Below are 14,374 nucleotides of genomic sequence, written 5' to 3'. Positions count from 1 at the left end.
AGTGCTCCAGACACTTAGTGTCATGCATTAACCTGCTCAAAAAATAGTGGTTCTTTATTAGAGTTAGAACACTGCAGAGTCTAAAGGGTAACTTGTGTATTTTTCAACCTGGACCCTATTTTCCCATGTTTCTGTCTATGTGACTGATGGGAACAACCATCTTTGATATTGGTCCAGTATTAAGCGAGACAAGCTGCATTGTAACGTCAATGGCCAATTGTTCACCATCAATTTCCGTTCACTTAAAGTTTTGTTTTTGTCACTGACTCAGAATTGTTTTTCTAACCCAGATTTTCCACAGGGCGCCTCTCTCATGCCTCTGTGCTGCAGTTTTCCGTCCTCCGCCACACGCCATACTAGGGTGACGGTTCAACTGAAATGCAAATGCCAGAACACAAACGCAAAAGCAAAAACGGAAACGAGCGACAACAGAAGTGAGCGTCTTTGCAGCGGTGTCAGCTAAGAAAATAAAGAGCATTTCCTAATTGTTCCAAATCTCTGAGCAAAGTTTCTAAACGGTGCCCTCGGCTTTCTGAACTGTGCCCACAGAGTTGTAAACTGTAGGCAGGGATGTCCTCGCATTCACACCAAATCAGGCGTTGCAGCGATTAGCGCAGGTTTGTGCGACGGTGATAGAGTGTCACTGAAATGGCCCATCTGTGTCTCCATTGTGTTTTATCTGTGTTTTTGCCAAAAGTTTATTCTTTTTCAACTTTTTTTGTCACACTGCGTTTTCTTTCAGTAGGCTATGCCCTAGCAATGCACTACTCACATTCAGGCTTTTCGCCTGATTTGGTGTGAATGCAGCATAACTGCTGTGGTCTGGCAGTACGGTGACATTGCTAAAAGTAAATATGACATGTCAAGAAACATTGAGATGATCAGACAGGTTGTAATTAAACCTGCAGGCTGTCTCATTTGAAGGAGAAAACCACTGTGAATAGTATAATTATAACACAAAATGTCTTTTGTAAACAAACACATTTACTTCCTGGTTCAACTTTGATCTACCATTTACCTCCCCAGATCTAGGCTCTGAATTATACTCCAAACTCTGGTTTAAGGCTAGTTCAACCAATTTGTAGCCAGTAACAAGTTTCCTCAGTTCGATCATGTACCGTCATAATACATTGAAAACAAAATATTCATATAACTTCTGTGTGATGTTCTTAGTTTCAATTAACACCTGACTCTGCAAAAACATTAGCCATAGTTATAGTAATTTTCCAAATTTTTCCTAATGTTCCTTTGCAACTAGGGATTACTATTGGCAGTTCAGGTGCACTTACTTCTGCTTTGACCTCCAGATAAAGAGGGAAAGTTGCTGATTTTCAACCCTCCTGAAGCGAGTCATCCAACGGGAGCTTTACCAGCAGATAAACACTGACCTCCGGGTACTGGAGACATTCATCTGCATGCATGACAGAAGAGAAAATCTTCCAGCTTTACCTAACGCTAGCGGTAGCTAGCTAGCTTGGTTAAAATTTTTCAAAACCAAAATAGTTGTAGTCTTGCAATCTTTACATATTACGACAGTCTTTGACGTTAGGTGTGACGTGATTGTCTTTGGATGTGAGATGGAGTCTTCTAGTCTTTGGTAGGCATTAAAGCTAGAAAATGTATTTGCTCTCTGACAGATGCTGGTTCTTTTTCAACGTTCTTATCAGTGCCATGGAAGACCTGCTCCTCTGGAGGACATTGCAAATAAATGTGCTGCAACCAAACCCAGATTGTCATCATGGCTGTGTCATGTCTAGCTCATGCTCCTAATGTCACGTTTTCGATTCTCGTCTTTTTCTGTTATATTTAGTCACTTCCTGTTTTATTTTGATACTTACCGTCTTGTCTGGTTTCAGGTCTCTTTATTTCCAGCCGTTGTCTGCCGTCCCACCATGTGTGATTACCTGTCCCCGCCCTAATGTGATCCACCTGTGTCTGATTGTCCCCTGCCCCAGTGTAAATACACTCACCCTTTGTCCTCTGTGTCCCAGTGTTAGTTTAGACCTTTTGCTATGCTCCTGACTATGAGCTCTCCCGAGGGATTTTCGCTTCTGAGTATTTTAACTTAGTTCAAATAAACAGCTTGAACTTTACTTTGCCTGTGAGTTGTGCATTTGGGAGTCCATTTCCTCAGTGTGTGCAAACCTGACAGGCAGTCGGAGGGAAATAGCAGCCGAGTCATAGTCATTAGTAGTGTTTCCATTCAGTTGTCAAGCAAATTTTAAACAAACTTTTGAAATGTCCCAAAAAAGAAATGCAAATTAGGCACATTTCCGTCAACTGGTTTGGAGCGAATAGACATGGCTGCAGCGTTGTTTGGTCAGAAGTCTGAGCTATAGGCTACACATGGCTGTAATGGCCCGTACACAGAGAAGAAGAAGTAGAGGTTGCTAACAGCTTGTCTTGGTCTAAACATTTACAAGAGAAGCATGGAGAAAGGTCTTCACAAAATTGTTTTAATATTTCTTTCAAGTCAGCTAGTTTTGTCCATGTTTGATGCTGTCCGGATATGAAGACACGTTATGGGATTATCTGGGAAGACGCCGATGGCAAACAGCTGAACAGTCCTGTGAGTTCAATGTTTGCTCCATCAGAACTTATTCGGCAAAGGCGTTTCCATATCCCATTAAGCATATCCCTTTAAACTCTTTTTCCATGAAACCATCCTTAATCCATTTTGCACAGTTGATTGAAGTTTTATAAAATTCTTCCGTTTCCATATAGCTTTTCTAATGCGTTACTTCAAGATGCACCTACAAGTATGTGATGGAAACTGCTATTTTTCAGTCAGTATTTTTTATAGGACAAATGGTTTTTATTAAAAATGCACCAACAATTTTGCATAGATTCCTATGACAAAAGCCCAAAGTGGCATTTTTATGATCATATTTTACATTTTGATCCTCGTAAATGGCATCATGCAGCTGTAAATCGTGTTGTGGCTTCATTATTTTGGCTCGGCTGGAAGCGGCAGCGCTCAGTTTGGGTCCCTCTTTTGTATTTGTTGTGGATGCCACTTGGCAGCTCTGGTGCTGGATGATTTGCAATGCAGATCCTTTGTCTTTTTCTTACACACACACACACACACACACACACACACACACACACACACACACACACACACACATACACAAACGGTGCCTGCTGCTAAGTCACATGGAAAAGTCCACCATGCACAGTGTTCCCCTGAAGCTTCCTCCCATTTACTGAGCACTTCCTTTGGTTTATGTTCCAGTAATGATCCGTCACAGCTTCAGGCGACAGGGAAAGAAAGTAGAGCGTAATTGAGGATGTGTGAGAAAGGAGGGGAGGCTGTCGGAGATGAAATAAGGCCATACTGGCTGCTCAGTCCCTCTGGCATGTCACTCTGCTCACCGACAATCAGCTCATTCTTTCTACACTTCTCTGGTACATCCTGTCTGTTATTTTTGGTCGTTTTTTAATAAGCTCCTGCTGATCTGACCTGGCAGAGTAGAAATCATTCACCTGCCATCTCATGGCTTTGAAAGCAGCTCATGCTGTGCCTGTCCTCTATCTCCCAGGGTTCCTTTATTTCTAGGCCAATCCTGAAACCTCCAAAAGCTGATATATTGACCCTGTGTCCACCCGGTATTAAGATCCGATCGGAGTGATCGGATCACAAGTGGACAGCTGAAAACACTCTCAAGACGCATTGAGATCCGATCACTAAAACCACATTCGGAGGTGGTCTGAGCCACATGTTCACATTCTTATAGCGGTAAGAACGGGACTGTGTCCGGGGCCCACATTAAAGACACATTAAAAACTGTGAGCAGGACTACTCATCCAAAATAATTCTCATGTCACAGAAACCACCAAGTGAATTATGTGTTTTGGATTTTGCTCTTATGGCGTTTTTCAATTACATGGTACCTGCTCGACTTGCCTCGACTCGACTCAACACACTGTGCGTCTGTTTTCCATTGCAGATTTTAGTACCGCCTCAGCGTGGCTGGTCATCATAGCGGCGCCGCAGTAAACTGCCATGACCTAACGCGAAACACACACAGAACGACACACACACAGAACGTAGAAGGTGTGTTGTTGCCACAGCCAGAAGACAAATGAAATATTTTTTTTTATATAGCTTTGTAAAAAATTGCGATAAAAGTTGCAATGTCTTTTGTATGTTTGTTGCAATTAAGTTGAGGAAGACAGAGAAAGTTGCAAAAAAAGTTGAGATTTTTTTGTAAATTTCTTTAAAAATAAAAAGGAAACTTGTTTTGGGGAGAATAAAACGACTCTAGGCTGAGTTTTCTTAGTAACCTTATCAAAAAGGCTCAGGATGCTGCAAATATTGGTATAATATGAAAATGGCTGGTGGATTTAAGACAAAAAAATATTCATTGAATGAATCAAATCTGAACATATCTGTCAGTGGCTTGTTGATCTTTACATTGTTAGTTAATTTCCTAACCTGGCCTGGGACACACTCACACAGTTTGATGAAGTACTTATTGGACTTTAACTTATCATTGCACTTACAATAACGAGCGTAGTTGTCCTCAATTTAGGTCATCCTGTACGTCTCATCTCCAGTTTTTCCTGCATCCACGTGTGTGATTGTGTGTGTTTGTGTGCGTGTCAGTCGCAGGGGGAAGTGAGCAGCCCCGCCCGCTTCAGAGAGCCGACAGGAAACAGCAGCCACTTTCGGGACTTTATAGTGAAAAAACGTCACAGCGTACATTGATGTTAAAATGTATACAGATTGGCAGGACGGTCTGAAATGTTTTGCACGGTCTTTCGCTGTACGTTTTGTTGGTAAATGTGAGATGTTCGAGTCTTAAAAGGAAATTAATTTGGCGACGTACGTGTCATGTCAACCCGTTCTCACTCCCGCTTGGTCATTGGCTCTCAAATTTGTGGAAAAGTTGCGGTGATTGGTCAAAATTGCGAGTTGCACCAAAGTCGCAGTGATTGGTTGAATTTGCATGAATTGGCGCGATCGCGACATCGCAAAATCCTGGAGGGACTGTTAAATACATACAGAGGGACCTGTTGGCCAAAATGTGTGTGTGTGTGTGTGTGTGTGTGTGTGTGTGTGTGTGTGTGTGTGTGTGCGAGCTAGCACTTACAAACTCAAAATGGCTTTAAAGAAAATTTGGATAATGCAACAAGGCAGACCTGCTTGGTTCTTTCGGGGAATAATTGTAAAGATTTACAAAGAATATGTTTACGGCATTTTCTCCATAACTGGGACATTTTTGGACCGATTGGTGGGATTTCTGTGGACAATGTAACGTACAAACGGCGATACACTGATAAGAGCAAACTACTTTTAACTAGCTAATTTAAATAGCTCACATTAAGATTTTGTGTGAACAGTTAACTTCATTCAATATTGTATGTGGCATTTTTTTTGCGGGGTGCAAATGTTCCACTGAAACAAATTCCTTCCTGGGACCATTTTACAGAACCAACATCACTGCGTCCAGAGTTTAGTGCCGCCCAAGATGATTGTGATTGGTTTAAAGAAATCAAAACCAGAGATTATATGTGTGGATGAACCAGACCTTACTCCACAGCGCTGTGGAGATAGGTCTGACAATGCGAGACTATATGTAGGCGGATCCATCATAGGAGTGGTCACTTGTTTCATGGATGGCAGAATATTCCCCAGCAGGTCATCTGGTTCAGTTATGTTCTGAAAGCTTGGCACAGCGCCTAATGAATGGGCCTGCACACTTTACCATTGTGGAAGTAGCCATTGTTTTACTGGGTCCCAAAAGATGGAGAAGGTCCAACATCATTACCATTATACTAAGGTGACCACACCAGCAGAGTAAAGAATGACCCCATTGTTTCTCTATGCTGTACATACAGTCACCACAGTGCTGTATGCTTTGGCCTTGGAAAATGTTTGAGTAGTGGATTTATCATCAAATCCTCCCATCTCTTTCAATTAGTGAGTTGAGTCACGCTACACCATCACTGCCTCATTACAAATTTATTTACAAAAAAACTAAAACATTCAGAGGTCCATCACCATCCATCCCCCCTTAAAGACTGAAAACATACTGCTTCTGAGTTCTTCTTTCATTTGTAATTGTGACTTCAATGTCCATCCATCCATCCATCCATCCATCCATCTTTGTCCGCCTATCCGGTGTCGGGTCGCGGGGGGAGCAGCTCCAGCAGGGGACCCCAAACTTCCCTTTCCCGAGCAACATTAACCAGCTCCGACTTGGGGATCCCGAGGCGTTCCCAGGCCAGGTTGGAGATATAATCCCTCCACCTAGTCCTGGGTCTTCCCCGAGGCCTCCTCCCAGCTGGACGTGCCTGGAACACCTCCCTAGGGAGGCTCCCAGGGGGCATCCTTACCAGATGCCCAAACCACCTCAACTGGCTCCTTTCGACCCAAAGGAGCAGCGGCTCTACTCTGAGCTCCTCACAGATGACTGAGCTTCTCACCCTATCTCTAAGGGAGACGCCAGCCACCCTCCTGAGGAAACCCATTTCGGCCGCTTGTACCCTGGATCTCGTTCTTTCGGTCATGACCCAGCCTTCATGACCGTAGGTGAGGGTAGGAACGAAAACTGACCGGTAGATCGAGAGCTTTGCCTTCTGGCTAAGCTCTCTTTTCGTCACAACGGTGCGATAAATTGAATGTAATACCGCACCCGCTGCGCCGATTCTCCGACCAATCTCTCCATTGTCCCCTCACTCGCGAACAAAACCCCAAGGTACTTGAACTCCTTCACTTGGGGTAAGGACTCATTCCCTACCTGGAGAAGGCCATCGGTTTCCTGCTGAGAACCATGGCCTCCGATTTAGAGGTGCTGATCCTCATCCCAACCGCTTCACACTCGGTTGCGAACCGATCCAGTGAGTGCTGAAGGTCACAGGCCGATGATGCCATCAGGACCACGTCATCAGCAAAGAGCAGCGATGAGATCCCCAGCCCACCGAACTGCAACCCCTCCCCACCCCGACTACGCCTCGATATCCTGTCCATAAATATTACAAACAGGATTGGTGAAAAAGCGCAGCCCTGGCGGAGGCCAACCCTCACCTGAAACGAGTCCGACTTACTGCCGAGAACCCGGACACAGCTCTCGCTTTGGTTGTACAGAGATTGGATGGCCCTGAGAAGAGACCCCCTCACCCCATACTCCCGCAGCACCTCCCACAGTATCTCCCGGGGGACCCGGTCATACGCCTTCTCCAAATCCACAAAACACATGTAGACCGGTTGGGTCATTTTCATTATACCTTTAAATTATTTTGTCCATCCCCTCACTGCACAGTATGTTAGCTCTGTCCTTACTTCTGTAAGCGTGAAGCTATTTGATTCCAGATTAATCCATGAAGCTAAGTCTTGCTGTTCCCTGGGTATTGATTAGGTATCAGCTCAGATCAATGGTGAGAGGTAAAGCCAGTCGCACACACAGCTGATCAATATGAAGCCCTGAACATAAATCAGACATCTAGACGAGCTGCATACAGCTGTACTGTCGATTCATGTGTAATGACCGTAGAGCAAGGCAGTTAAGTTAGGAGGTTGGATGTCTAATCAATTGTCTAATCCAGGGATGGACCAAAACTGTTTTTTCTGGACCGATACCAATTATTAGTAGGTAACGAAACTGATTTTTGAACCGAAACTGAATTTTTGGAACCAATATGCATTTACAGTGAAAATGAAAATCTTTAAATCAAAATTAAGATTTTGGAATGTTTCATACACCGACACAAAACTTTGTTGAAATGCTTTAAGCAATTATTTAATACATCTTTCAACATAAGACACAGTAACATAAAAAAATAAATAAATACACAAATAGCTTCCTTAAATTTAACCAAGTAAACATAAATAATCAAAATTAGTTAAACAGTTAGTTTGCAGACTGCAGTCCCTTGTGTAGTTTTTTTTAAAACTACTTTTAATTTATTAACTTTATCGGTTATCAAATAAATATAATATCAAATAAAACGCTGACACAGATAATATGCAAACTGCCAAAAAACGGGCCGATAGTCGGTTAATCCCTAGTCTAAGGTAGTTTTGTCGTTGGTAACTTGTAACTTTCTGTTTATCACAGAGTAATTTCCCAATTTGGGATTAATAAAGTATATCTATCTATCTATCTGTCTATCTATCTATCTATCTATCTATCTATCTATCTATCTATTTATCTATCCGTCTATCTATCTAATCCATGTGTAATGTTGATCCTTCACCAATCAAGTGCTCATGCAGGGACATGGCAAGAGATGAGCAGTGACACCAGATTGACTGCATCAACAACAGGTTCTGATAGGACAAGATGTGGAAAGGATGGGGGGAAATGTCCATTTCAAATTGATTGCTTTTAACAAACAACTTTCAACAAAACCAGGTCAAGTGGCTCGATCTTCTTTGGGACAGGAACATTAACAGTGAAGAATTGGCCTCGGTTTTAAGCAGCAGTTGCACCAAAAATATCATTGCTGGTTAGATTGAGGCCATTTGTCTCTACCATGGTCTTATTTCAGGTGATAATTCACATTAATCAGCACTATTAAGATGGTTTGTGTGACAACTTGCTTATTGCTAATCTTTAAACTTTATACACTATACATGAGTGGCTGTGGCTCAGTGGTAGAGCAGTCGCCTGCCAATCGGAAGGTTGGTGGTTGGTGCAGTCCCATGTCGAAGTGTCCTTGGGGAAGACACTTCAAGACACTTGCCCCCGATGCTGCGCATCAGAGTGTAAATGAGTGTGAATGTTTATCTGATGAGCAGGTTGCACCTTGTACAGCAGCCTTGGCCACCAGTGTATGAATGTGTGTGAATGGTGAATGGTTCCTGTACTATGTAAAAACACTTTGAGTAGTCGTTAGGACTGGAAAAGCGCTATATAAATACAGTCCATTTACATTTACATGACAAACTACAAACTTTTAGCCCCTGTACGCCCCTCTACGTATTGTAAAATTGTTAGAAGTCTAACTTCAATACAATACAAGCCACCTTTCTAGTTTCCTGCAGCTCATAGCTACATTTCTCTGAAGGACAGCTCCAGGATATGTATTCCTCATCTAGTACCAAACATGTAGAATACTGAGACAGATTATGATGTGACACCCACTGTCACAGAGTTACTGATGACGGTGACCTTTGGCGGGCAGCAGAGGAGGGTCAATGAAAATTAGGGGAAAGTTATTCTTGTCCCTGGATGTGAATTTAGTGCCACATCATTATTCATATTACATTCTGGCTCTGTTACAGAGTCTTAGCTGTATCTATGCAGATAGCCTACACATCCAGTCAACTATAACTGCTGCTGTTAAAAGTAATTGTAGGTAGGCAATGAGAGTGGTTTAATAGTTCTATGAGTATATATATATATATATATATATATATATATATATATACACAGTACAGGCCAAAAGTTTGGACACACCTTCTCATTCAATGTGTTTTCTTTATTTTCATTACTATTTACATTGCAGATTCTCACTGAAGGCATCAAAACTATGAATGAACACATATGGAATTATGTACTTAACAAAAAAGTGTGAAATAACTGAAAACATGTCTTATATTCTAGTTTCTTCAAAGTAGCCACCCTTTGCTTTTTGATAGCGCTGCAAACCCTTGGTGTTCTCTCAATGAGCTTCATGAGGTAGTCACCTGAAATGGTTTTCACTTCACAGGTGTGCTTTGTCAGGGTTAATTAGTGGAATTTGTTCCCTTATTAATGGGGTTGGGACCATCAGTTGTGTTGTGCAGAAGTCAGGTTGATACACAGCCGACAGCCCTATTGGACAACTGTTAGAATTCATATTATGCCAAGAACCAATCAGCTAAGTAAAGAGAAACGAGTGGCTATCATTACTTTAACAAATGGTCAGTCAGTCCGGAAAATTGCGAAAACTTTGAATGTGTCCCAAAGTGCAGTCGCAAAAACCATCAAGCGCTACAACGAAATTGGCTCACATGAGGACCGCCCCAGGAAAGGAAGACCAAGAGTCACCTCTGCTGCTGAGGATAAGTTCATCCGAGTCACCAGCCTCAGAAATCGCAAGTTAACAGCAGCTCAGATTAGAGACCAGATGAATGCCACACAGAGTTCTAGCAGCAGACACATCTCTAGAACAACTGTTAAGAGGAGACTGCGCGAATCAGGCCTTCATGGCCTTGTACCGCTTTTTACTGTTCATCCATGTACATGTACTATGTGCTCTTCTTCTTAAATATCCATTATGTAATTCATTTGGCCACTTTTAGGCAGATATGATCCACAACAAGTTAAAAACTAAAAATGTGACCTATGTGGCCTAGTAAAGATGTTATGGCTAACGTGCCAGCGTGCTAGCAAACAATTGCCTACTTACACATTGAGATGACATGAAGCGGCATTAGCATTCTTTTGGAGTCATACTGTATATGTCCACCTGATGTATGTAAGTGCAATATGTATTCTTCTTTAAGCTCTGTGTTGGTCTCAACCAACTCCTGGGAAGATTTTCTTTCTCTTTATCTGCTAGATGTTCCACTTTTTTCCCAAGCTCTAAGTTGCTAGCTTTGTCTGTGTGCAGTTTGGAGCTCGTCAGGTAGCTAGCTAGGTTAGCTAAGGTTTCTTTGCTGCTGCTGGAAATGTTTATGAGAGCAGAGTTTGTGGGACAAAAAAGCAAAACAAGATAAAAGAGGCTATAAAGATAAGTATAGCTAAAATGGAAACTGCAGTGTTGGTGACAATTCCATGTTGGTTGGTCACTACCAGTTACAACCTTTTTCATATGAAGGAGTTTATTCATCCAGCTGGAAATGGTCTCAAAGTAGACCTCTCTCCAGTTAGCCAAAATTGCTAATGGCTAATCCAGGGAGGCTAATCTTTGGGTTTATTTTCAGGGAAAAGCATTTTAAATTACTAATGTAAAATGTAGGTTTATTTGGATAGCTTGAGGAGGCTCGCTGCTGGCTCAGATATTTTGCCAGAGTCTGCATTTCCCAAATCTCTACAAAAGGGGTGGCGAGTACAAAGTTAGCATGAGCAGTGTTTTCCCTACCATTATAAGGCACCCAAGCAGCACTGGGCAGCACCTTAGCCATATGAATATAAAATCAATGTGAGCATTAAAAGTAACTGACCTTTCTCAGATCTAATGGTTGTAGTTGGTCCCCAGTGGACTCCTTTAGCAAGTTTTGTTTACAGTGTTATATACTATTTATCTTTTTTTAAGGTTTCCAATGTTTTAGACACAGATATGGTGATAATAATAGTCCAAAATTATGTGAAATTGCAAATAATTTTTATTTAAACATATGTTTGATAGGGGTGGGGGAAAAAATCGATACAGCATAGTATCGCGATATTTTTCTTGGCAATACTGTATCGATACACAGACGCCAAGTATCGATCTTTTATGATATATGTGTTGGTCAGTTTGTCTGCTTGACAATCACATTTTGCACCAATAAAACTGAAGTGTGATGAACAAACAGAGAAATGTATATTTTTAGATACAACAGATGTTGACAAAATTGTCCTTTCGGGACATCATTTGAAATTGGGAAAAATCTGAAGTTGGAAAAAAGGTAATATATTGCAATATATCGCAGACTATTGCAATATCTTTAAAATCGCAATAATATCGTATCGTGACATAAGTATCGGGATAATATCGTATCGTGAGGCCTCTGGTGATTTCCACCCCTAATGTTTGAGGGAGCCCCCGCACCCCTAAAGCCCCCGCAAAATACACTATGTGCCCCTAAGTCTTCCACAAACGTAATGATAACACTGATGACTCAAGGTCAGAATATAGCGCAGGTATCAGATTAGTAAGCTAGTATGCTTGCTGCATTTGGTCCACTCTCTTTCTTGCTCCCCTTTTTCCTGTCTATCTTCAGATGTGCTATCCAATGAAGGCAAAAGCAAAAAAAAGATTCTTTTTTTGGCCTATGAATAGCTTGATCAATCACTTATTATTGGATGGCGTGGTTCCCAATTTACATAATTGATTTGAATTAAAGTGTCATATTTAAAGACCATAATGCTTTTGCTATAATGATAATAATTATTAAGAAATATAAAGGATACAGATAGTATTGTAATGTATGAGTGGTTGCCTGCCAATTGGAAGGTTGGTGGTTCGATCCTTGGCCCTGCAGTCCCATGTCGAAGTGTCCTTGGGAAAGGCACTGAACCCCGAGTTGCGAGAGAGTGTAAATGTGTGTGAATGATTATCTGATGAGCAAGTGGCACCTTGTACGGCAGCCTCGGCCACAGTGTATGAATGTGTGTGAATGGTGAATGGTTCCTGTACCATGTAAAAGCGCTTTGAGTAGTCGTTGAGACTAGAAAAGCGCTATATAAGAACAGTCCATTTACATTTACATTTAAATCCTATAATATTATACAACTATAGAATTGAAGGAAATGCAATAACTACTTATTTTTTCAAAAACATGTCTGCACTCAAATGTGCGCAAGCATGCTCTTGAGTGTGGGTACATTCTGTTCTTACCTAAGAACAAATCAGAAAACCCCAAATCAGAAAACATTGATGAATGTCGGAATCTATGTGTAAACTGCCTTAGTGTGTTTTTACTGTAAGAAGACCTTTCTTCTTAGGGATGGTTGGTGAATCAGGCACAGTTCTCTGATGATACATAACGGTTTACACCATTTTGGACATTCTGAACCTGGATAGTTTGGTTATCACTGAGATGTTCAGGTTGAGTTTGTTGTGGACGTGGGAGACTGGGACACACCCAGTGATAGATACCAGGAGGAGGTGTCATTCTCTTTGAGCTGCACATGCTTCTATTTATAACATATAGCTGCATAACTCAGAGAGAGAGAGAGAGAGAGAGAGAGAGAGAGAGAGAGAGAGAGAGAGAGAGAGAGAGAGAGAGAGACATAGGGACTCATATGACCTACAGCTCATTCCAGAGATTGTGGGGGACAGAGCGCTCACTATTATTACACCAGAGCTGCAGAGCGTGCGGACGATGTCTTGCAACACCACCAGAGGACTCTGAACAGATTTTTGGGGATATTGTCTATATAACTATCACTAGGACCTGACAAGATATCACATTTGGGAAAACAGCTGAGTGACAATGCCGGAGGAGAAAGGTAATGATGACCTTTAATAAGCTATCTGTGGTGTGTTCACCTGCCTGGGGAAAGGAGGGTGTTTGTAGCTAACAATTTGCTTGTATTAACCAGAATTTTACATATTACCTAAGTAGACAGTGTTTACCATAAACTACAATAAACTATAATATTCCTACAACTTACAAGAAATATGGAGATCATTCAGAAGTTCTAGGTCGTTTGTGTGTACAGTACATGTGTGTTCTATGGAAGTAGTTCTTTACCTACAGCTAAACAGGCCTCCTATTATGTAAGGTATAGCACTTTGTGAATGACAACAACAAGCCTGTGGTAGCAGGCTGAATACTTCTGCTGCAGGTTGATATGCTGCCTGCCTGACTGCAACATCCCTGGCAACAACAGTGTTGTCTTGGTCCCCTGCCTGCATCTCTGACACTGGGAGCTCAGCCACTTGGGCTGCTTACAAAGGGGCCAGGGCTAATTGCTCAGAAGGAATCACTAGGATATTTCTATAATGATTTACAGTGTTTCTTTAGTATTGCATAATACGATTGTAGTGACCTTTTAAGGGTTTTAGCATATTTTAATTTTGTCTGCGTCTAAAATATAAACTTAATGTTTCCACAAACTTTCCATAATATTTCTATGGTGACTTGTTTGCAGTGACAAATAAGCTTTGAAGTAGAGGATGAGATTAAAAGTAGATTTTTTTGAGTGTAAGATTATGTATTTAAAGAAAGAAATCCATGCACAGTTTGGCTTGCACTATTCACAGATCACATCAGAACATCTTCCAATCATCAACACACCAGTGTTGGAAGTATTTAAAAGTAATACTAGCATGTAAAATACTCAATTCAAATTCACTCTATTACAAGTAAAAGTTTTGCATTCAAAAGTTGACTTAAGTAACAGTACAGAAGTATTAGCACTAAAATGTACTTAAGTTTCAAACGTAAAATGTATGAATGGCCAATACAGAGTGTTTATTACCACGTCCACCCTAGTGTTTGGTACTTGTATTAATGTATTAATATGTTTTTTTCTGAACGTTCTTAACGGGGCTGTACTCACAATACTGGTTAAAAGTGGGCTAGGATTGCCTCCACACAGCTCTCACAGACCGTTCCCTAACGGGTTTGTATGATATCCTGTGAAATTACGGCCACCGCTGTACCTGTCACATGACAGTTAAGCTTAACAGCCCTTACAGCTGACAAAAGGTGCCCCTCCTGCGGCGACGACAGTTAAGTTTAGACACCAAACCGACTACATAAGATTAGAAAAAAGGTTGTGGTTTG

At 41.5% G+C, this 14,374-nt stretch overlaps 1 protein-coding gene across 6 annotated transcripts in view; it reads left to right on the top strand.

Annotated features, from left to right (window-relative positions):
• Positions 1 to 14,374, top strand: part of ablim2 (actin binding LIM protein family, member 2) — a 121,622-nt gene that overhangs the window by 16,941 nt on the left and 90,307 nt on the right. For 5 of the 6 annotated variants that reach the window (XM_028563804.1, XM_028563800.1, XM_028563803.1 and 2 more), the window contains exon 1: positions 12,958 to 13,091. The exons of the other annotated variant lie outside the window; for it this stretch is intronic. In XM_028563804.1, coding sequence (XP_028419605.1) covers positions 13,076 to 13,091 — 16 coding nt within the window. In that variant the 5' untranslated portion in view covers positions 12,958 to 13,075. Of the gene's footprint in view, positions 1 to 12,957; positions 13,092 to 14,374 lie in introns of those variants that run through there. 6 annotated transcript variants of the gene reach the window in all.

The sequence above is a fragment of the Perca flavescens genome, chromosome 19 (assembly GCF_004354835.1).
Source record: "Perca flavescens isolate YP-PL-M2 chromosome 19, PFLA_1.0, whole genome shotgun sequence".
Taxonomy (NCBI): domain Eukaryota; kingdom Metazoa; phylum Chordata; class Actinopteri; order Perciformes; family Percidae; genus Perca; species Perca flavescens.
The sequence above is the reverse complement of the archived record's forward strand: the minus strand, read 5'-3'. Positions and strand labels throughout refer to the sequence as shown.